Source organism: Pseudopodoces humilis, chromosome 4, assembly GCF_049639895.1.
Source record: "Pseudopodoces humilis isolate 2021_Gansu_Grassland_sample_001 chromosome 4, ASM4963989v1, whole genome shotgun sequence".
In the NCBI taxonomy this organism is placed as follows: Eukaryota; Metazoa; Chordata; class Aves; order Passeriformes; family Paridae; genus Pseudopodoces; species Pseudopodoces humilis.
Genome location: NC_142203.1, coordinates 40,073,437 through 40,093,448, shown reverse-complemented (window position 1 = coordinate 40,093,448; position 20,012 = coordinate 40,073,437). Strand labels below are relative to the sequence as shown.

Genomic DNA, 20,012 nt, shown 5'->3' with positions numbered 1-20,012 from the left:
AACTCAAACCAAAATCAAACTTTGCCTCAACCTGCCTGACTCCATTTGAACTCTGAGAAGCCAAATTGGAAGCTGGCAGTTAGGACATGAGAAATTATCTTCTAAATATCTACTGCCCATAATATTTTGCCTTTGTTAGCTTGCTCAATGTCTTCAAATAGTCAGAGATCCAGTGTGCAAATGAAGTTCTATTTTTTGAAGCACTTCTGTTCAGTTTCTGCATCTTTATATTTGTCCTGTTTCCTTGCTTCATTGTCCCCTTCCACTCCACTCCCCACAATTATTTTGTATTTATATATCCTTTTCATTTCTGTGTACTGCTCCTGCTTTCTTTCCATGTTTTAGTGATTAAAGTTAATAGACTCTTGTCCTTTTTTCACCTTTTTCTTTCTTTCACCTTTTTCCTTTCATTCTTCTTTTTGGACTTCTTTCTGTTTAAGCATTTCTTTCTTTAAAAGATGTTTTTATTGTGATTAATTTTTCTGCCTTCAATAGGACTTGCAGGACTCCCCTGTGGACTTCTTGACTCCTGTAGACTGCTCAGTAATAAGTGTTAGGTTTTTCCCATACTGTTTGTTTTAGACACCACTGTTGACTACCAGGGTTACTAAAATATGCAGAAATGCAACTAAGAATATAGAATAATAGAATCACTTCGGCTGAAAAATACCTTTAAAATCATCAAGTCCACTCATTAAACTAACACTACCAAGCCCACCACTAAACCATGCCCCTAAACACCTCTGGTGTGCAAGAGCACATCAGCTTGCCTTCCTTAAAACAGTTGTGCCACCTTCCCCCTACCCCTGCCCTCACATCATGACTTACCATGTAAAGTTTGCAGGAGTTGTAAGCAGATCTATTTCGTACCTGTTGTTTGCCTGTGTACTAAATATTAGTTCATAAGTTGTCAACTTCTCAAATTAAAATTCAGAGGTGACTTAAAACACAGAAATGTGATTAGACTGTGACTGCAGCAGACCAGGTAAGGAATAATCTGAAAGTCAGAACAAACTTTCCCTTGCAATGATTTGCTCTGGTGTTAAAAGTGTGGTAGAAAAGTGTGTTTTTATATAAATACATGTATGTGTCCTTTGTCTTAAGTTGCCAAGAACATGTGCAATCTCCTATATTTAAGAAAGCAAAATTCCAGGAGAGATCTGAATGACTTAGAGAATTCAAGAGGAAAGTAGCAACCATGCAGCAGACTTAATTGTAGGCTACCAAAAACCCCGATGTTATTTCTCCTTTGCTAACCTGTAACTTCTAAACATCCTTCAGATAATTGCTTACTGTTCTGAAATGAGTCTCTCTTCAACTGATACTCTATTTTTGTCTGAATTAGCATATCCCTTTGGGGTTTTTTGACACTTTACATGAGACCTTAATAACTGTTTCAAAGAAAAGGCATTTTGCCACTCACTTTTGGAAATGTGGGATTGCACAAAGCTAGCAAGTTCAGCTTCTGTATGTGTGATTACCTAGTTCCACGGTAGAAACAAACAAGAAAATGCAATGTAAATGAATTAGTCATTGCTACTAACAGTGAAATTCAACTTCTCTTGAAACTGGTAGCTTTAAGTCCCATTCATTGAAAGCAAATCAAAATTTGGCTCTGAATTGTTTATATTTCTGTGGAATATGGATAAGCTTTCAGTCTTCACAAACATTGAGTACTTATTAAAACAAGGTTAAATAGTCGACAAATCTACTACTGAAGTTTACATTTGCTGACTAATAGTACAAATCTCACATGTGTTTTTTTCAAATGTCATTAGAACAAGTAATGGTGGCTGTCAACAGTGATGTACATAATAACTCAACTGCAACAGATAACAACAGACTGGGTAAGGCAATGCTGTTCTAGGAAGTATTTGTGCCATAAAGTCAGCTAGCTGAATTCTATACAGGATCCTACATAGCCTTTAAAAAAAAAAAAAAAATCTTATCCTGTCAGGCAAAGTTTGGGAGATAGGTTTTTCCTTCACCTCAGAGCAGAACACATCCTGGGGATTTTTATGTATTTCAGTGTGCTGTCATATTTAGTGGCTGATTTTTAAGTTCTTCTTGATATTTAAATACAATTAATTTCAAGATAATTGACTAATATTTCCCACAGCTCCACTTTTTTCTGCTGTTACAGAGGCAGTTAATGCCATTAAGGGCAACAGCCTGGTCAGAGCAGCCAGAAAGGATGATGTGCACAGCACTAAGGTGTGAAATAAAAGGGAGAGAATCCCTTAGAGTATGTCTGTGGCATAGTAGGATACCCTTCATTTAGCTGGTGTACCAAACTAAACAAAGAGAACTTGATTGTGCATGTTGGGCTGTTCAGTATAAGCCTTGGCACAAGGCAGAGCACCTGGCTGAGGTTTTTCTAACCCATATATAGGAAAGTCCCTGGTTGGAGAATTCTGGAATTCTAGAATTACTGCATTCCAGCTCAATCTGAGTATGTTGATATGTTAAAGACAAATAGATAGTGCACATTATACATTTTCTATTTAACAAATAAAATCTTTAGCCACAAGATAGAGGTAATGTTGCCTCTAATGTTGTAATTTTCATAAATTCATGTACAGTTTTTATGTCATTTACGTATGCTTTAAGTGCCTTTTATGTGTATGTGTTCGATTATCAAGTATTCATTTGTATTTTGTATTGATTTTTTCTTTGACTTTTTTTTTTTTTTAAAGCATGATTTCTCACATTTTATTTTGTTTCTTTTAGGTTTTGTTTTATTTCATAAGATCCCACTGGATGGGTAAATGAAATAAGGAAAAGATGAGAGAGGGGCTGTTGAGCTTGTGGAATCTGTATGCTGCACTGTAGGGAGTGGACAGTGTTCTTGCCCAGTGAAGTACCACCTCCCTTGGATTTCTCTTTTAAACATTGATTATGTTTGGAGAACTATAGAAGTACATTCAAATCAGTAGCTGTTTTTCCAAGAGCAGGGAAAAGCGAAGCCCTGAGGCAGCTAAAAATCTCAAGAAAGTCCAGAAATAAGCTACCACACTCTTTCCTATTGCCTTGTCCTCACTGTGTCTTCCAAAATGACATCGAAATGAAATTATATTGTTTCCTCTGACAATTTTTTTTTTCTGTTTGAACTTAACTGGAAAGATATTGTTTTTATAAATAATATTATTCAAAGGTGAACTGCAAAGCTGCTTTTATTTTATTGAATTAGCGTCTCTGCAAAATTTCTACAGTGCTTAGTTTGAGTGTGTGTGCAGGCTCACTGAATTCAGTGGGAATGCTCACATCCTTAAATTTTAAGTTCTTGTATATTTGCAGGATATGGTCTTAATTCCTGAAGCAGTAAATTGCAGAGCTGGCCCTGCAATCTCATTATGTATGTAGTTCCACTGACTTTACCAGGAAGATGGAGAGTTATATAAGCTATACACAAAAAGGTGGCAATACTGTTTGGTGTGTTTGGGTATTGAACCAGTGCCATCACTTAGACATTCAGCTAGGTTGTGCTTATTGAAGATAGTCCCTAAGTTTGAATAAGCATACAAATCTGTAGTAGGCCAGAATGCTGATTCTGAGCCAAGAGCAAGAATAACAACAGTATTTGGCTGGTCCTTCAGATGTAGACTGAGAGACTTGTTTAACTGTCCATATTTAACTGTAAAATATGCTTCAAAATGTGCTTCACTGTACTGCAGAGAAGAGTCTACTTTAACAAGTAAAGCTAAATGAAGGCATGAGCATATTTCAAGAGCAGAGCTGCATTTACATATAGTACTAGAAATTAATTTTCATTTGATTTATGTATCAAATCCTGAGGGTCTACTTTGATCTTCTCAGTTTAGGGAATTGTAAGAAGTATGAGGTTTCAGGGTTATTTTTGAGTGAGAGTTAGCTACAAGGAATAGTAGTGAAAGACTGAGGTAGATGCTTATGTTTCTGTGTATTCTGGTTAGATTTTTGAGATATGGTTTGTATTTAATTCCTTTCAATTATGTTTAGTAAAAAAGAAGAGATGTACTTGCTTTTCATTGTTACCTGTTTTTAATATCAGTCATCTTCACTCTTCCATTGTAACATTTATTGCCTTTTCTTTTACTGCAGTGTTTTAAGGCCATACACCATCCCTCTCTTTCTACAGCACTGTCTTGACTCTTTCATTCTATTTCTGTGTATTTACTCACTTTTTGCCTTCTATAACTTTCAATCCTTCAGCTTTTTTCTTGCATTCTCTTGGGTTTCTTGCATCCAAGTTCTTTTTTCCTGCTGTGCTCAAGTTTCAGAAATATCCTTATTAGTCAAGAAACGTGTCCACATTTGCATTCTTCTGGGCCTATGTAGGGAGATACTTCCTTTCCCTTTCCACTATTTAGGGAACGGGAGATGGAGTTGCTAAAAATCTGTCCCAAAGATGTATTCTGTTCCCCCACATTAAAGAAGAGGACAGAGCTGGAAGACTACTGATGACCTAGGAATCGTGTTGTCTTTGTCGCCCTGCACATACTGTGGTGATTTGGGGAGGGATGGCAGCAATTAAGGATATCCATCATAGTTCCTGTTTGAAGTTAGATGTCATCAAGTGCTCTGCTGTTCCTCAGAAAGAGTATTAGGAATGTCTGCCTTTTTTCCTCCCTAAGTCTGTGTGGACATGGTCTTATTTTCCAGAGATCTTACCTTTCTCCTGCTTACTGATTCACTTTTAACTTCCTTTTAATTATTTTCTCCTCAGACTTCTTGCTTATTCATGAATCTATCCTCCTGTTGGAATAACACCTAATGTTATAGAGCTGATTCTAAATCAGTAGACAATCATCTAGCAACAATATTTGAACTAAAGTCAGTGGACTTACATCACACACATATTGGATCATGCGCAGTGCTTGACCCAGTGGCCCAAATTCTAGTTTGAAGTTTTGCTGGGACAAAGTCAGCATATTTCAGTTATGTGTTCACAGTTTATTGCCAAATTAATGAGGTGAGAATATGAACCCTTCTATTTTGGCAGGGAGAAAGCAAACCTGCAAAGCTGGAATTTGGCAGTTGACCTTTGAAATAATTAATTTTAAAAGGTAGTTCTTTCTGATTCATAATATTTATATGCATAAATATGCACAGTTATTGATTGGGGATTTTACATAATTTTTTTGTAATTTATTTTGTAGCACTTTGCAGTTCATCTTTATCAGACAGGGGTAGGTTTGACCTTCAAATGTTTCAGAATGTACTGACACAGTATTTTGGATTTTATGTAATCATGGAGGTAACTTTAATAAACAACAACTGATCTATGCACCACTGAAATATATATATATATATATTTTTATATCTGTATTGTAGAATATCCTTACATATTTTGTACTACATTATGTTAGACACTCAGTACATTATTACTTGATGCAGATATTCACAGAACATTATGGATTACAGCACGTGATTTGTTACTAATAATGTCTTAGCACAGATGTTTAATGCTTGATGGAAAAAGACTACATGTTCTAAAATGGTTTCTTTTCAGTATGTGGACAGAGCCTCTTAAAGCTAAGGGAGCTAAAACTTTTAACATGGAAATTATGATACCCACTAGCTTCTGTCTTTCAGCTTGATTGTAAGTGACATTGCTTGTAACTGTAGAGATTACGATCTGCCCAAATGGTGTTGGTTTACAAAGGGCTCACTTAATTACAAATTCTTGACCTCCTTAAAATGAAGTGAGACTGAAACTAAAAATCATACAGGAACCGTTAACATGGTAAAAGTTGATGCACATCCAGGATTTGACATTAAAAGGCTTTTATATTGTTTTACTGAGCAATAAAAAGGCTATGAAATGTCTAAAGGCAGAGTTGCTATTTTTTTTCACTGTGCCAGACATTAAACTAAAATAAAAGCATATTTCTAAGGTTTTGCTAGAAGGGGTTTATTTGTACTAGAATTTATTTTAGATAGAGATTTAATATGCTCAGAGACATGTTGAGATAAGCTGTTGAGGAGTTTGATGGGAAGATTAGTTGGGGGCCTGGAGAGGAAGCACTACTGGGGGTGTTTTGGTGTGAGGCAAGTCATGTCATCCAGTTAAATAAACCTGTTTCTGTTGAATGTGGTGGATGTTTGACCAGTGGCCAGGTCAGAGTTGCAAAGAAGTGCATAGTTCCCAGGTAGAGATCAGAGGTAAGGTTGCTGCAGCTGCCAGTCATGAAAAGCGAGATGGGAGCAGTTGCAAAGTGTCTCTTCCTGAAGAAAGCTGTGTAGGGACCATTTCTTTTTTAGTGGGAGTCCTGGAAGCTCACCGCCAAGGCAGACTGAGACTGCTATGAGATATTTTCATGGGAATATGTGCCTTGAGTATCCTAACCTGTGAAAGGCAGTCTTCATCCTTTCCACTGCCTTTGTCTACCAGCTGGATCTCTCCCAGGCAACAGTGAAGAAAAACATGCATTTCAGTGGGAGCAAGATCAAGATCCTTGGAACAGCAGACAGTGCGAAGAAAACCTGTGGACAGCTAGTTGAAAACAATTTTACTTCAAATAATTCTTGTGGGGATTGCTTTTTCTTTTTTGACTGTAGGCAGAAGCACTAAAAATACTTTTTTTCCCTAAGAAAGCCCAATCCTAAGCCTGGTTTTTCAAAAACTGTAAAACATATGGAATTTTGCCATATGAAAATGACTCGTACACTTCCACCAGAGGTGTATCCTTACACTTTTTTACACTTAAAGAGCTGTCTTCGTGCAAAGTTTGTCAATCCCATTACCCAGCTGTCCATGTTAAGTGGACAATTGATCATCACCATGAAGACCACTATTTCATTTGTGTCTATTTTAGTGCTTAAAAACTTGCAAATTGTTTGTAAAGTTGGAAGCTATTATCCAACAGATAAAAAAAAATCATCCTTTCTGAGCGCTTTTTAATTCAGCCATATTTTCCCAGTTAATAATTATTATAATAATAATAATTACTATTAATAATAATTTATTATTTGAAATAATTCAAAAGTTATTAGTGGACTGACCAGCTAAGTATTTTGTTCATGTTTATTTTAAAAGAAAACCCCAAAAGCTTATGTAAAGGTTTTTTAGTATTTTCTTCTTCTCCATCATTCTTTGTGGCTTCTTTTCCTTCCAATTTTTGGTGGTTCTGTTTTCTGTTCTTCAGAGAGCTCAATGTGCTACTTTGTGAGCTGTGGTAAGCTCTCTTCTTAGGGCACAAATGTCCAGGGTCTTGGGATATCCTTTTGAAGGACTTTGCCATCGTTATGTCATAGTGTAAAGTATTCCAGGTTATAACGTAGGTCCATGTGGTGCAAGATTTTTGTCATCTGATCTCCAGAGCAAGAGTTTGTAGGTGGTTGGAAATATTGAGTATGAACACAATATTATAAGATGCACAGAGAATGCCAGTGCTGTGTATTTCACATGTCACAGCCCATCTCATTGTCCCACTTCCACAGGAATCTGCATCCCCGAATGTTTGAAGCTGGCTTCCATTTGCTCCATTTTTTCTTTCCTTCATACAAATTAAATCAGTTCTAAAGATAGGAAATGATGCATTGATTGGAAATAAATATAGCTGTTCATTTCCACAAGCATGTATGGGACTGAACTTGCAGAACATGTTTTAATCAGCCTCAAGATTAACTGGTTGACTGACTTTCATCCAAAAAAAAAAAAGCAATACATTGGAAGAGCCCACACTGGAGTGTGTATTGTTTTGCTATGGACATGCTATATCCTTCTAATTTTAATAGCAACCTTCTGACTAGCTGTATTGATATGACTAGCTATATTTTTGCAGCTGCAAGGAGTGTGTAGGATAAGCACATGTCCTGGCCTGGAGCATAGTTGTAGGCAGCATAGAGCCAAACTGCTTTCATCTTGAAGGGGACCGTTCCCCCACAGTCTCTAGAGGCAGAAAGTCACAGTGGGGTTACGAAGAAGATTATGTCTTAATATAGGAGGAAACTTGTCTCCTTGCATACGTATTTTCATTGTTACTTTGTTCCTCAGCTGGAATGACAAGAACAATCGTATAAAATTTCAGGGAACTATCTGATATTCAAGCAAGTAAAGGGTAAAGTCATGGCTTTCTTACAAGAGTTTTGCTTTTTCTTTGATGTAAGCAGAGGGCTCCCTTGTCAGGCATGTCCACCAAACAGAAAGGAAATCCCTACTTTTTTTCCAGAGAGTTTTTTTTAACACAGCTATTTCATTGGTACTATTGACTTTACTAGTGCATGAATTTAATTGGGTTGCCACACTACAGCACAAACCCAAGACCAGAGTCTTCAACAAATACACTTTAAATATCTTTCACTGCCATTCAGAGCTATCTGTTCCTGAGTCTTTTTTATATTTCAGACTCAGTTTAAAAACAGGAAGAGTCGTTCAGTTGATATCAAAGTATAGAACTTTAACATTCTTTCCTAAAATATTTTTTTCACATATGAAAAAAAGTAATATTTTAAATTATAGCGCAAAATTACTTTCTACTATATTCGTTCAAATCATGGAAGCCAAGTAACAGGACAAGAGGCAACAGGCACAAACTGATGTACAGGAAGTTCCACCTGAACATGGGGAAGAACTTCTTCGCTGTGCAGGTGACCCAAGCACTGGCACAGATTGCCCAGAGAGGGTGTAGAGTCTCCTTTGTTGGAGATATTCAAGAACCATCTGGATACAGTCCTGTGCCATGTGCTCTGGGATGGCCTGGCTTGAGCAGGGAGGTTGGACCAGAGGACCCACTGTGGTCCCTTTCAACCTGACCCATTCTGTGATTCTGTGGGTTTAAAAATTACTTGCTGTGATCCATCAGCAAGCTGTGACTCTTCTCCCCCTCTTCCCTCTAATTCTGCCTATTGAAACTGTTTAATGTTTCTTAAAAGTAACAGGCAAACATTGTTTTTTGTTCCCAAATGCTACCATAACAGCTGGGACAATCTGTAAAAAATGTATTAGATGAACTTACTTTTAACAGGCCAATAAAGTTCTATAATGTCATATCATTGTGTCTTTCACTACCTGTAAATTGATCACATCTTGTATTTCATTAATAATAGTGCAGTGCATTGAAAAATATGTCAATCTTTGAGTTCCTCACCTGTTACCTGTTGTTATAAAAATGCTATTGTTGTCTTCATGTTCTGAGAAAAAAGTGAGATTCAACCCCTTTATTATATTTTACAGCATTATTAATAGTTGTTCTATTTAGAAAGCACCCAGCCCAACTGTTTGCAGTAGTTTTATTTCTATTTAATTTAATTTCATTTAAATGTGTGTATCTTTAACATGTACATTCAATCAAATGTGTGTGCATTCAGGTCAAATACCATCTTCAGCTGTTGCCTGTAAGACACAAAGTTTTACATGTTAAGCCATACTTCATCTGCTCAGAACTTAACACAAAAAAGAGTTGTTTGGTTAAACACTCAAGTACAATGTCGTGATTTTCCCAGCAATTTTGAGGAAACATCGGTGACTTAGAGGGTATGTTTTGCTTTGGGACTTCTGTTTGTTGGCCTGAACTATCTGGATTTCTTTCCAGATTTAATGAAACAATGCAAAAGAATGTCAAAATTATTGTATCACAGGTTATATCCAAGTTTTTTATCTTTTTTCGCTTCTCACTAGGGCATGTCATATTTTCCCATTAATGTGATTGTTGTATTTGGACTACAGCGGATCACATGTTCATTTTCTTGCTTCTGAAATGTTTTGTCAAGCTCTTCTCCTCTGGGATCTTACCAGATCTCTGAGTATTGCACCAAGTCTGCTTTGTATACCCATAAGCAATTTTGAAATTTTTCACCTATCTGAACAATTGTGATGTTATGTAGTGTATTTTACACATATGGCTTTTTATCATCATGTAAAATATTCTTTTGGAACTTGAAGAAGAAGCCTGTAACAAACAGCCCATAACAAACAGACCATATAAAGGTCCATTCTTTTTCTAGGAGGAGCTTTCAGTAAGACAAATGTTAGAGGTAAATTCTGATGTTGATTAAGCTGGTAGATATAACTATATTGCAGAAGGTATTCAAACAGTATAAAATGTTAGATTCTCTAAAATGCCAAGTAGAAGAACATGCTGAGATTGTGATGTATTTGGTATTTTTTTTGTGTAGTAACAAGCTTGCTATCAAAATACTGTAATAGAAGGTTTTCAGACTCAGTAGACCAAAAAGTTGTTATCTAGAGAGAAGAATCAAAAATGAAGCTGAATAAAGGCAACAGTGAAAATAGCCATTTACACTGCATGGGAAATTAGGAAGTCAACCCTGTAAGAAATAAAAAAGTCCTAATATTCTTGATAATTCAAATTAGTGTGAAACTACAAACAAGGCTTTATTTTTAATGAACTTGAATAGCAACTTAAAAGTACTGTTGCAGAACTCTTTATTTTATTATTTTAAATGAGAAAAAAAGATAAAGCATGTATTGGATTTGTATCTTGAGATATTGTAATTTCCATCTACTTTGATCATTAAAATACTTCAAGAATAAAAAGTTAATTTCAAAGGTTAGTTTATAATTCTGTTACTATTTTAAAACCAAAACTAATTCAAAGATCACTTTTCAGCTAGAGTAATTGATGTTTCTTCCTTTATTATGTTAGTAATCAGGCTCTAAAGCAAAAATGCAGAGCACATAAGAAGCAATTATTTGTGTATTGCAGTTTCATGAGAAGGTTGCAAAAAGTCACAAAATACTTGGTTTGGTAATATATATATTGTATTTAAGTTATACGGAAAGAACTTCTGGCTTTATGTTTTTTACCTATTGAAAGCAAATGCACTGCAGTTTTTTAAAATAAGTGTGAGTAAAGAGAATAGAGAGGTTTATTTGAAAGACAAATGAAAAATCATTTGAAGCTCTGGTAATTTTAAAATCTAATTCAAAGACTACTTGTTTGTTTTATTTATGTTTTTCTATTGTAGTTTTCAAATTCATACTTTTATTCACATTATGCCATTTTCTGATGCCATTATTGTGTCTTCAGTTGTTATTGTAGCAAACTTCAGATCTAGTTCCTTAATACATTGTGACTGTAATCAGTAAAATCCCAAATAGTGTCTAATGACAAATTAGAATATGAACATGACAGTGCCTTTTATACCTGCACTTTCTTCTAAGACTTTCCACCTAGAAGTGCTGTGCTATTTACATGTTCTGAAGGAGGAAACGATTTTAACTGGCTGTTCTAGCCACAGCACCTTCCCAAGATAGCTGATGTGAAGAACAGAAATATTCAGGTGTGTGTTGGGAACCACACAATGATAGTATGGCCAAAGGGAGGGAGGATGCACCACCACAAACAGCAATTGCAGTTCCTTAATAATTCCTTGCAGCTCATGTTGGATACTAGAAGTCAGAGAGCAGAAGGTGATGAAACTCCAGATGGGCAATTGGCTGTGAAGTTTCTTGATGACTAGTGTGTTCCACCATGTTTTCCCCTTGAAGGGTTTTAGCAAAATTTCAGTGTCTGCAGCACTGAAGTATATGATTCCTCAGGAATGTATGCATCATCCTTGCCTCAGGGAACAAGATCCAGGAAAACAGTTAGTTTCACATAAACCTTTGTCTGAGGGCTGGGTAGGGTTTCTTTCTTTTTTTTTTTCCTCAACCCGTGCTGAGTAGTTATGATGTCTTTAGTCCAGGAGACATACCAGCACAGACCCCGCTGTCTAAACCAAAATCTCCCTTTCTTTTTCTAAAGATTCATGCCATGCAATCAATTTTAATGTTTCCTTATGAGAGCTAGCATGATGCTGAGGTCAGAGCTTATCAATTAGCTCACACTTTTAATCCCCAGATATCTCAGAGAGGAGGTCAATAGGGCTAGCCGTATCAGAGATTCCTGATACGCTTTATTCTATGTAATCATTGCACAGTCATAAAAAGTTGCTTCATGTTAGATGTCTTAAAAATCCTAGGCAAAATTCGAAGATCCTTTGTACCTGTAGAGATTAACTATCAGAATTAGAACAAAATGTAAAATCTTGACAAGTCTGTGCTTTTTAGAAGAATACATTTATGGAATACTCCCATTTTCATTCAGATTCAAAACTCTGCTGTAAATATGAGAAAGAAGCCAGCAAAATCAATGTTGGCTTCCTCCTGATAAACCATGCCCATTAATCTCAGGGGTCTAGACAATCTAGGGAGTCAGTTTCTCTCTTAGTTGTATTTTCTAGGAGCCAAAAGTAATTTTCTGGTAATCTGAGATACTACCTGTATGTTGCAATATAACTGTCTGCCTGGCTTGGTGGAGTTTGCCTTCTTGGTACCAAGGAGCCCATTGATAGATATCTCAGTCTCTGATAGGATTGGTGAAGGCTTCTGAACACAACTGTGTTATTACTAGTTGCCTAGGTGCATAAGTTTTAAATATATTAAATGTTTTTAAAATACAAACCAAATCATCAACTCTGTATTTGTTTGCTTATGAGAGCATGAATCAAAATCAGGTAAGTTGACTGTGATTTGCCTGAACATTTCCTTTCTCTGGGCATTTGAGGTACAGTTTTTGAAGCAGGACATGCTAAGACCAGCCTTCTACTTTCTGTGTGGTATAACAAGTTACCTTTTCCCTGTGTCAGCATTGTTTTTCCCTTGGAAGTTGGCATAGTCTCTTTCCAGGTAAAGAATTACACTTTATCAGACTTCATCAATGTCTAAAAAAAAGTGTGAAGAGCCAAATGCAGTTTCAAGAGGAAGGCAAAGATTTATCATCATGCTTTTTCTTCCTAATGAAGATGCCAAGTTTCCATTGCTTACTGCAGCTTCACACTTTGATGGAATCTAAATGGATATATGCAACCCTGTTGCTGTTGAGTTGAACTCAACTACCCTAGTAAACAGGTGAAGTTGTTACCTGTCAGTAAGAGGTGGTGGTATGGCCTCTGAAACCAGTTGTTCCTAACTGCAAGGTTATTTTTCGCTCCTGGGTTCTGGACTGAACATGGTGAGAGCAGCTGTAACCACAAGAGATAGATAGATAGATAGATAGATAGATAGATAGATAGATAGATAGATAGATAGATAGATAGATAGATAGATAGATGGATAGATGGATAGATGGATAGATAGATAGATGACCCACATGATAGCAGTTTGATCAGTGATTGCCAGGGGACAGCTACTCATGCCAGGAAAGGGCAGCCTTTGGCAGAGGAAGAAGAGAGGTTGATGATTGGTTGCAGAGAGACTGAGTTACCCTGTGATCAACCAAACCACAGATCTCTAAGAGGAGAGTGGAAATTTCAAAAACCGTTTCTTCCCATGTGGAAACATGCAAGTTTTGCTTCAGGTGCCATTAGTCATGCTCCTATGAGATTTATTTGTTTAATACAGAGTATAAATGGAAGTTTAACTTTACATTCATGAGGTTTTCCACCTACATGTTAGGTAGGGATGTAAAGGGTCTGTGCCAGTGCTTGCCTGGTTGCACTAGAGCCCTGGCTCTGACCTTGGATAGACCACAGCATGGTACTCCACTATAAAACAAATCAGGGGTGTTTATTCATCTGAGATTTTTGTCATCACTGCAGTTATGGGTGGGAGAAGCAGTGCATGTATGTGTGGTCCTGCCTGAAGTCACATCTTGCTCTCACTCAAGTTATGTTACCTGTTTCAGGATTCTAGGGAGGCCTGCTAGAGTACCACGTTAAATTGTTCCTTAGTAATGTGTAACTGCTTTCTTTAGCATCCATGAAAGGTTTTGCCATTGCTGCTTACACATCACAATTGCAAGTACAGAGCTTATGCAGACTGATTCTCCCATGTATTTCCTTGTATGTAATTTCTGTTTATACCACGTAGCTGTAAAGTATTGACAGATCTGTCGGTCCAGCAGTGAATGTATCTGCATGGGATGCTAAACCACAAGGTACACAAAATCAGTAGGGATAGAGAAAAGTATGAGTCAGATCCTTTAACCAATTCACATCAGCTAAAAGACTAACTTAAGCAGTCATTTTTAAGTACTACTACTTCCAGCTATTTGGGAATGGTAAATTTTAAAGCTTGAAATTCATTGTCTGTTAACATTAGAAGGAGTAAACATCCATTTTAGGTCCTGCCAAACATTTAACATAAAAAGGAAATGCCAGCCAATTGAAGCAATGCAATTTTAATTCCAAAACCGTAAGGTGTTTGTGGTGTTGAATCTATAATACCCAGATTTCACGTAAGATCTGTATTTGCCTATAGTTTCATTTTTTTTTTTCTACAAAGTGATCTTTTAGGAGATTATGTAGGTGTAAAATAGTGCTATATATTGCAGTTTTAGTTGTGTGTTACTAACATGGTAGATAAAGTAACTAATTTTTTTGCTACTAGTATTGAATTAATTTATGTGTGTTACATACTTGGAAACCTGCTTTAGAACCTAGATCAGTGAGTTTAATTTAACATGGCTATCTTATTTTAAATTCAGGACTCCAGTGTCTCTGTGATGGTAAATTAATCTCTGTTAATCTTTATTTTGCAAGGGATGGTGGTCTCTAGACATACTTTTTTTCATTAAGAATTTTATAAAATATCCTTAAGTGTGAATATTAGGTAATTTTTTAGCAAGGATTCCTTGACATTCTGAAACTAAATTGATGCCAGATGGCATTGCTAGTGAGACAAAGGGTCAGAAACTTGTAATCATACTCTTAAAAATGAGATTTCATTAAAAAAATTAATCTATAGTGCCATGTTTATTTTTGATAAATAATTAAATGAGTGAGTAGCTCAGGACTTACTTTTTCCTTCATTTTTACAGATTGATTAGATAACTTAGCTGTTTCAGGTTGTCATACCTTTGTTCCTTGGGTACTGCTGCCACATCATGAAAACATGGAGAAATTGGTTGATAAACTAAGAAAAGTTGTACCTCTTTTAACAAACCAGATTCTAATGCCTCTGGAAACTACAGGCAAACAAAAACCAGCCCACCATTTAGCACCCTCCAGCAAGATGGCTTGTCTGCCTCGCATTTTTCCCTTCCCTGCAACCACACATGACTGCATGACTGAAAGGTGAAAGACCAATATCTTGCTAGTTTTTAATAGTCCTAGAAACATCATAATGAAAATCTAGTTCTGTAGCTTTTACATGTCGGGTAGCATGCAGCAAATCACACTGTCTTTAATCCTTTCCCTGGCAAAACTCCCACTGACTTCAGTGGGAGTTTTGTCTGAGCATGACCAGCATTGGAATTTCAGGTTTTGGTCCTACATTAATTTTTCAGCAAGAAAGAGAAATGGATATTATAGATTTTCAGTTAAACATTAGGAAGACATAAAACTGACATTCTCTATAATGTAGTAGTACAAATATGGGCAATTACCTTTTTGGCATTGTCTCATGGGAAAAATACAGATGAATTACTTTAACCCATTCTTAACATAACTCATTTGCAGCCATATATTACAGATGCTATCTTTTAGTGACATAACTAAGTGCAATAGCAGGAGAAAACTGCATTTGCCAAAAAGGTTGTCATCATTCTTAATAAATAGACAGTCCTAATTCCACTGTCATTCATAGGAATTTTAAACCATTGTCAATTTAATAACTTCCACCTGATTGATATTAAGGGGAAGGAAATTAGGCTCTTGGTATTGCTATTCCATTTTATCTGTTCAAAGGATTTCTTGCTTTGTGCTTGGTTTGACTCTTCCACCCTATCTCTGGATTTGCTTTTCTTTAAATTGGTGATGAGCTACCTAGCTGGAGTTTAGCACATTATATTGGATTTAAAAAGGAGAAAAAAACCAGGAAAACCTCATCTGGCAAAGAGAAGTAAGGTGTAGAAAAATCTCTGAGGGAAAATGATTTCTTTCTAAAGACTGGGAAAATTAAGTTGGAGTTTACTGAAATTATGTTATAAATGTAGTGATAGATAGATACGGTATAGATCTGTGGTGAATCTAGAGAATGAAATATCAATTACGCTCCTGCACTGAAGTCCAGTTCTTGGTTACCTAGTACTGCTGTGGTTGTATTGATCGTGAGCATTTTTCACACATGTTTCTGTCTTTTGCAGCTTGGTCCTTTGAGACCTTTTTTGTGTGTGACCATTGCAGCTGCCAGTTTTTAATCTAGTCCAGTGCAATAGCGGATTGTGGCTGTGCATGGTTTGTGCTTTCGGTTTTGTTTTTCCTTGTTGATCTTTAAAGGCGACAAGATTATTTTTGCAGTTCAGTTCAAGAGATACATTACTTAGGAAAGTTTATAAGGTCATCTACTTCAGTTGGTGCCAATATTCTACATGTGTTCAGTAGATTTTGTGTGGAATTACAAAACCATTTTCTTCTGCTTTTTACCATTTGCTTTTAATGGCGGTCAGGAATAAGGCTGTGCTTTAGCAGTTCCTTTTTGAGAGTATTTGATTTTCATGCAAATCTGTTCTGATAAATCTGTTGCTAAGAAACAGCCATGACTGAATTTTTGATAAAAGAGGAAACTAGACTGAAAATAAATGAATGTCATCCTAAAATACTTGAATTTAACAAGTAGTAATTCTATTTAATCCTAACATAAAATTGACAACATCACAGGATGCCATGTTGTTACTGGAAAAAGTGAGGATAGATGAGACAGGTGGTCAGGAGAGACTCAGTTTAGTGTAATAGGTGAAACTCTTTATAAAGGAGGAAGTGAGAAAATAAGCAGAGAAGACCCATCAGCAAAATGCTATATATAAATACTCAGAAGAAGTAGAAGCAGCAGAATTAATTTATAAAAATATTATGTGCAGCATCTTGGATGAAGAGAAATTCTGCGTTCTTCAGAGCCCTGAAGAACGGAAGTAAGATCCAGTATTATAGCAAAAGCCCATTGTTGTGTCCTGACCAGTTTCAGAAGTAATGCCAGAGTTTGTAATGTGTCCACTTTTGGCCAGTCTAGCAGATGTGTTGCAAATAGGCTTGAGTATGCAGCATTTTCCTGCTTCCCATAGCAGCAATTGCAAGGAAGGCTGGCAGGAGAGAGGTGACAGGAGGAATCTCCAGTAGATGAGGCATCATGTGGCAGAGAGGAGGAGGTGTCTGTAAATGGCAGTAGAGGTTTATCATATAGAGGCAAGACAGTCAATTTATGCAGCTAATCCTATAGCTTGTGAGTGATGCTGCTGGAACAGAAATTTGACGTTTCCTTTCTGTGAGTGTCATTTGCTCTATTGTAGTAATTTTTAGATCTGCATTTGAAAAGAATTTTGAGTACGCAAAGCTTCACTGCCTTAGGAATTGTGTTTTGGGAAAGAAGGGTGTTGCTGGAAGGCAATTCTGCATCTTTGATCTGAAGATGTTTTGGCCAAGATATTCCTCCAAACAGCTTGTTATGCTTCCTACCATCTCAAAAGGTGAACTGTTCCTTAAACAGTGTCCAAAATATCTAGTCGAGCATAATCCAGAAATCCATAACAACAGAAAATGACTGCTTTTCTTTTCCTTATGATTTCTTAGAGGTGCACAGAAGTGCTGAAGTGGGTCTGCTGGTAAGACTGTTCCAAATACTTCACCTGGATATCGCTACTGTTTTTCATGTCATGTGATTTCTGAGCACCAAAACCCTTCACGGAAGATTCTTGCCAGTCTCTTGGTAGCCACCAAGGTTTTCTGAGCATGGCCTGTGATCTGTTTAAAGGTCTGGGATATGTATGTTGCTGAGTGCTTTGGGGACAGGTTCTGTAGAGAAATAGCTGCTGTTGCACAGACACAAAAGGAATCAGTTTCATTGTTGCTAAGTAATATAAATTTGAATAAAATGTCAGGTTTTAATGTTCAGGAAGGAAAGTTAGCTCTTGCTTTGTGCTTACTGAGGGCTAGTTTTGGACAGCTTGTCTTCTGTGCCAAAGCCCTATGCCCTTCAAGCAACCCTCTTCCAAAGGCCAGCTAGTACCTTTGCAACACATGCAAAACTGGGGCCATCAGCTCCCAAAGCCTGTTCACCTAAGGTGAAAGCAAACTGCTTGACAAGGAATAGATGGGATAGTGTTAGTTCACCACCTTCCCATACCCTTCTCTTCACGCATAGGTAGGCATTTGTATTTAATTTTTAAAACCTGTTTTCCATGATGAGAAATGTTATAGATGAAGAGGAGGCAGTCCACATCAGTGCAAGTCCAAAACAGCTCTATTTAGGCTGTAAGATCATCTCAGTGAGAGCTTAGTGAACAGCAAAAGCAGATTTATGCAGATGTTGTTTACAATTTGAGTGTTATGTTTGGGATGATTTAGTTTTGCTTCCTTGTAGCTTGTCAGGTTTAAGGTTATCTAATCTGGTTGTAAATCAAAAATTACTTGGAAGCTGTTATGCTGGAATGCTTGTTAAGGACAAATTCGGAGGTCTGTTTCACTGTAGTGTTGATTTCATAACCTATTCAAATGCTGGGGGCCTGTAATAGTCTTGTACTGACAGCAAGTAAGAAATTATTTGAGGCTTTGTGTTACTATGTCATTAATGTAATTAACACTTCTACTAATGATCGTTTTTCAGAAGCAATGAAGGGAAATATCCTACTGAAATAAATTGTATGTAAATAATGCTATTAAACAACCTGTGTTCTAGTAGAATAGCCCACTGTGTAGTAGAGCACTGGTGTTCTTCTCACCCAACTAAACCTAACTTTATTCTGCAGGCTGGAAAAGTGACCTGCTAATGTGTGGAAATATACACATTTCACTGAGCTATGATGTGTATTTGTTGAGCTCTGGGTTTCCTTCAGTTACTAGTAGACATAATATTTGAAGACCTAAGGTGTTTCCTATAAGATCACTCATGGTCTACATTTTGTCATTATGGAAAGTTAGGGATGAAAGAACACCTGGGAGATCCTTCCCTATCCTAAATCTGTATCAACTATACTTGTATGTTTTCCAAGAGACATTTTTCCTCATGTGGCATCAAGAACTCAAGAAGTGGAGATTTCTGAGTCTTCTATGAGCAATTGCAGGGCTCATTGAAGCAAGACCTATTCAAAAGTTCCTGAAGATCTAATCCTGGCAACCAAAGTTTTTACCTTTGTCTTATTGTCATGGAACTTTTTGTTCCTGTTTGGCAAAGACATGCAATAAAAATTGTAACTATGCATTTGAAGGCTATCCTTGTGTACCTCCTCAGACTTTGGTTAAGGATAAAAGAAATCCCAATTCCTCAGTTTTTCATCAGGTCTCTGAGTATTTCTAGATTTTTCCATTTTGTATTTTCATTTGATATGCTTGAATGGAAGAGGCCTGTAGATGGTATCTCTCTGCTTCAAGGAAATAATCATTGAGGCTTAAAAAAAATTAGATAGTGTCATTAGTAATGCTTTTTATCTCCTTTAAAAAACCCTGCACAATCAAATACAAGTTCATAATCAGGAAGCTTTTCTACACAATCTAGCATATCTGCCTTATCATCTATGTTGAACTAAACTGAATTAAGAAAATTATTCAAGATAGCTACTCCAAATAGCTTTGTTGTTCTCTCAGGTAAAGATTGACAGCCAAAGTAGCATGGGGAAAATTTTATTGCTTCTGTACACTTTGTATTCATCTTCTGGACAACAAAGGACCTCATTCCCAGTCTTAGGAGTGGGAATGCTAACACTTAGATTATTTATAAGAAGTCTGTAAGGAAGCAGATTTTAATTAAATGGCTCTTAAATGAAATGAAAGGTAACAAGGATTTAATTTCAGGTGAATTATTTTTTTTTTCCTTGATGCCAACAAGTACCTTCCAGTTGATGTTTCTTATTATTGTGGTGATTTTCACTGCAGTATTTTTAAAGGATTTTAATTTTTACCCATGTTTCAAATACATCCAAACCTACAGGTGACTATAATGTATAGTGCTGATGATCTATATTAAAAAATGATAGATCATTTTTTCTTACATTCTTTCACATTTTCTGCTGCCTAGTTTCTTTAATTCTCTGGCTTATGTATTAATATTGATTAATATGCCACATCCCAGCTCGGTTTTTTTTTTTCTTAGGTCTGTGTTTCATTTGACTACCAATAATGAGAGGCCATAAAGTCTTCATTTTTCATAACAGGGCACA

General features: G+C 36.5%; 1 protein-coding gene across 3 annotated transcripts in view; it reads left to right on the top strand.

Annotated features, from left to right (window-relative positions):
• Positions 1-20,012, top strand: part of NTRK2 (neurotrophic receptor tyrosine kinase 2) — a 198,183-nt gene that overhangs the window by 84,799 nt on the left and 93,372 nt on the right. Inside the window, exons 13-14 of one of the 3 annotated variants that reach the window (XM_014252329.2) lie at positions 1,779-1,847; positions 2,731-9,187. The exons of the other annotated variants lie outside the window; for them this stretch is intronic. Coding sequence (XP_014107804.1) covers positions 1,779-1,847; positions 2,731-2,768 — 107 coding nt within the window. The 3' untranslated portion in view covers positions 2,769-9,187. Of the gene's footprint in view, positions 1-1,778; positions 1,848-2,730; positions 9,188-20,012 lie in introns of those variants that run through there. 3 annotated transcript variants of the gene reach the window in all.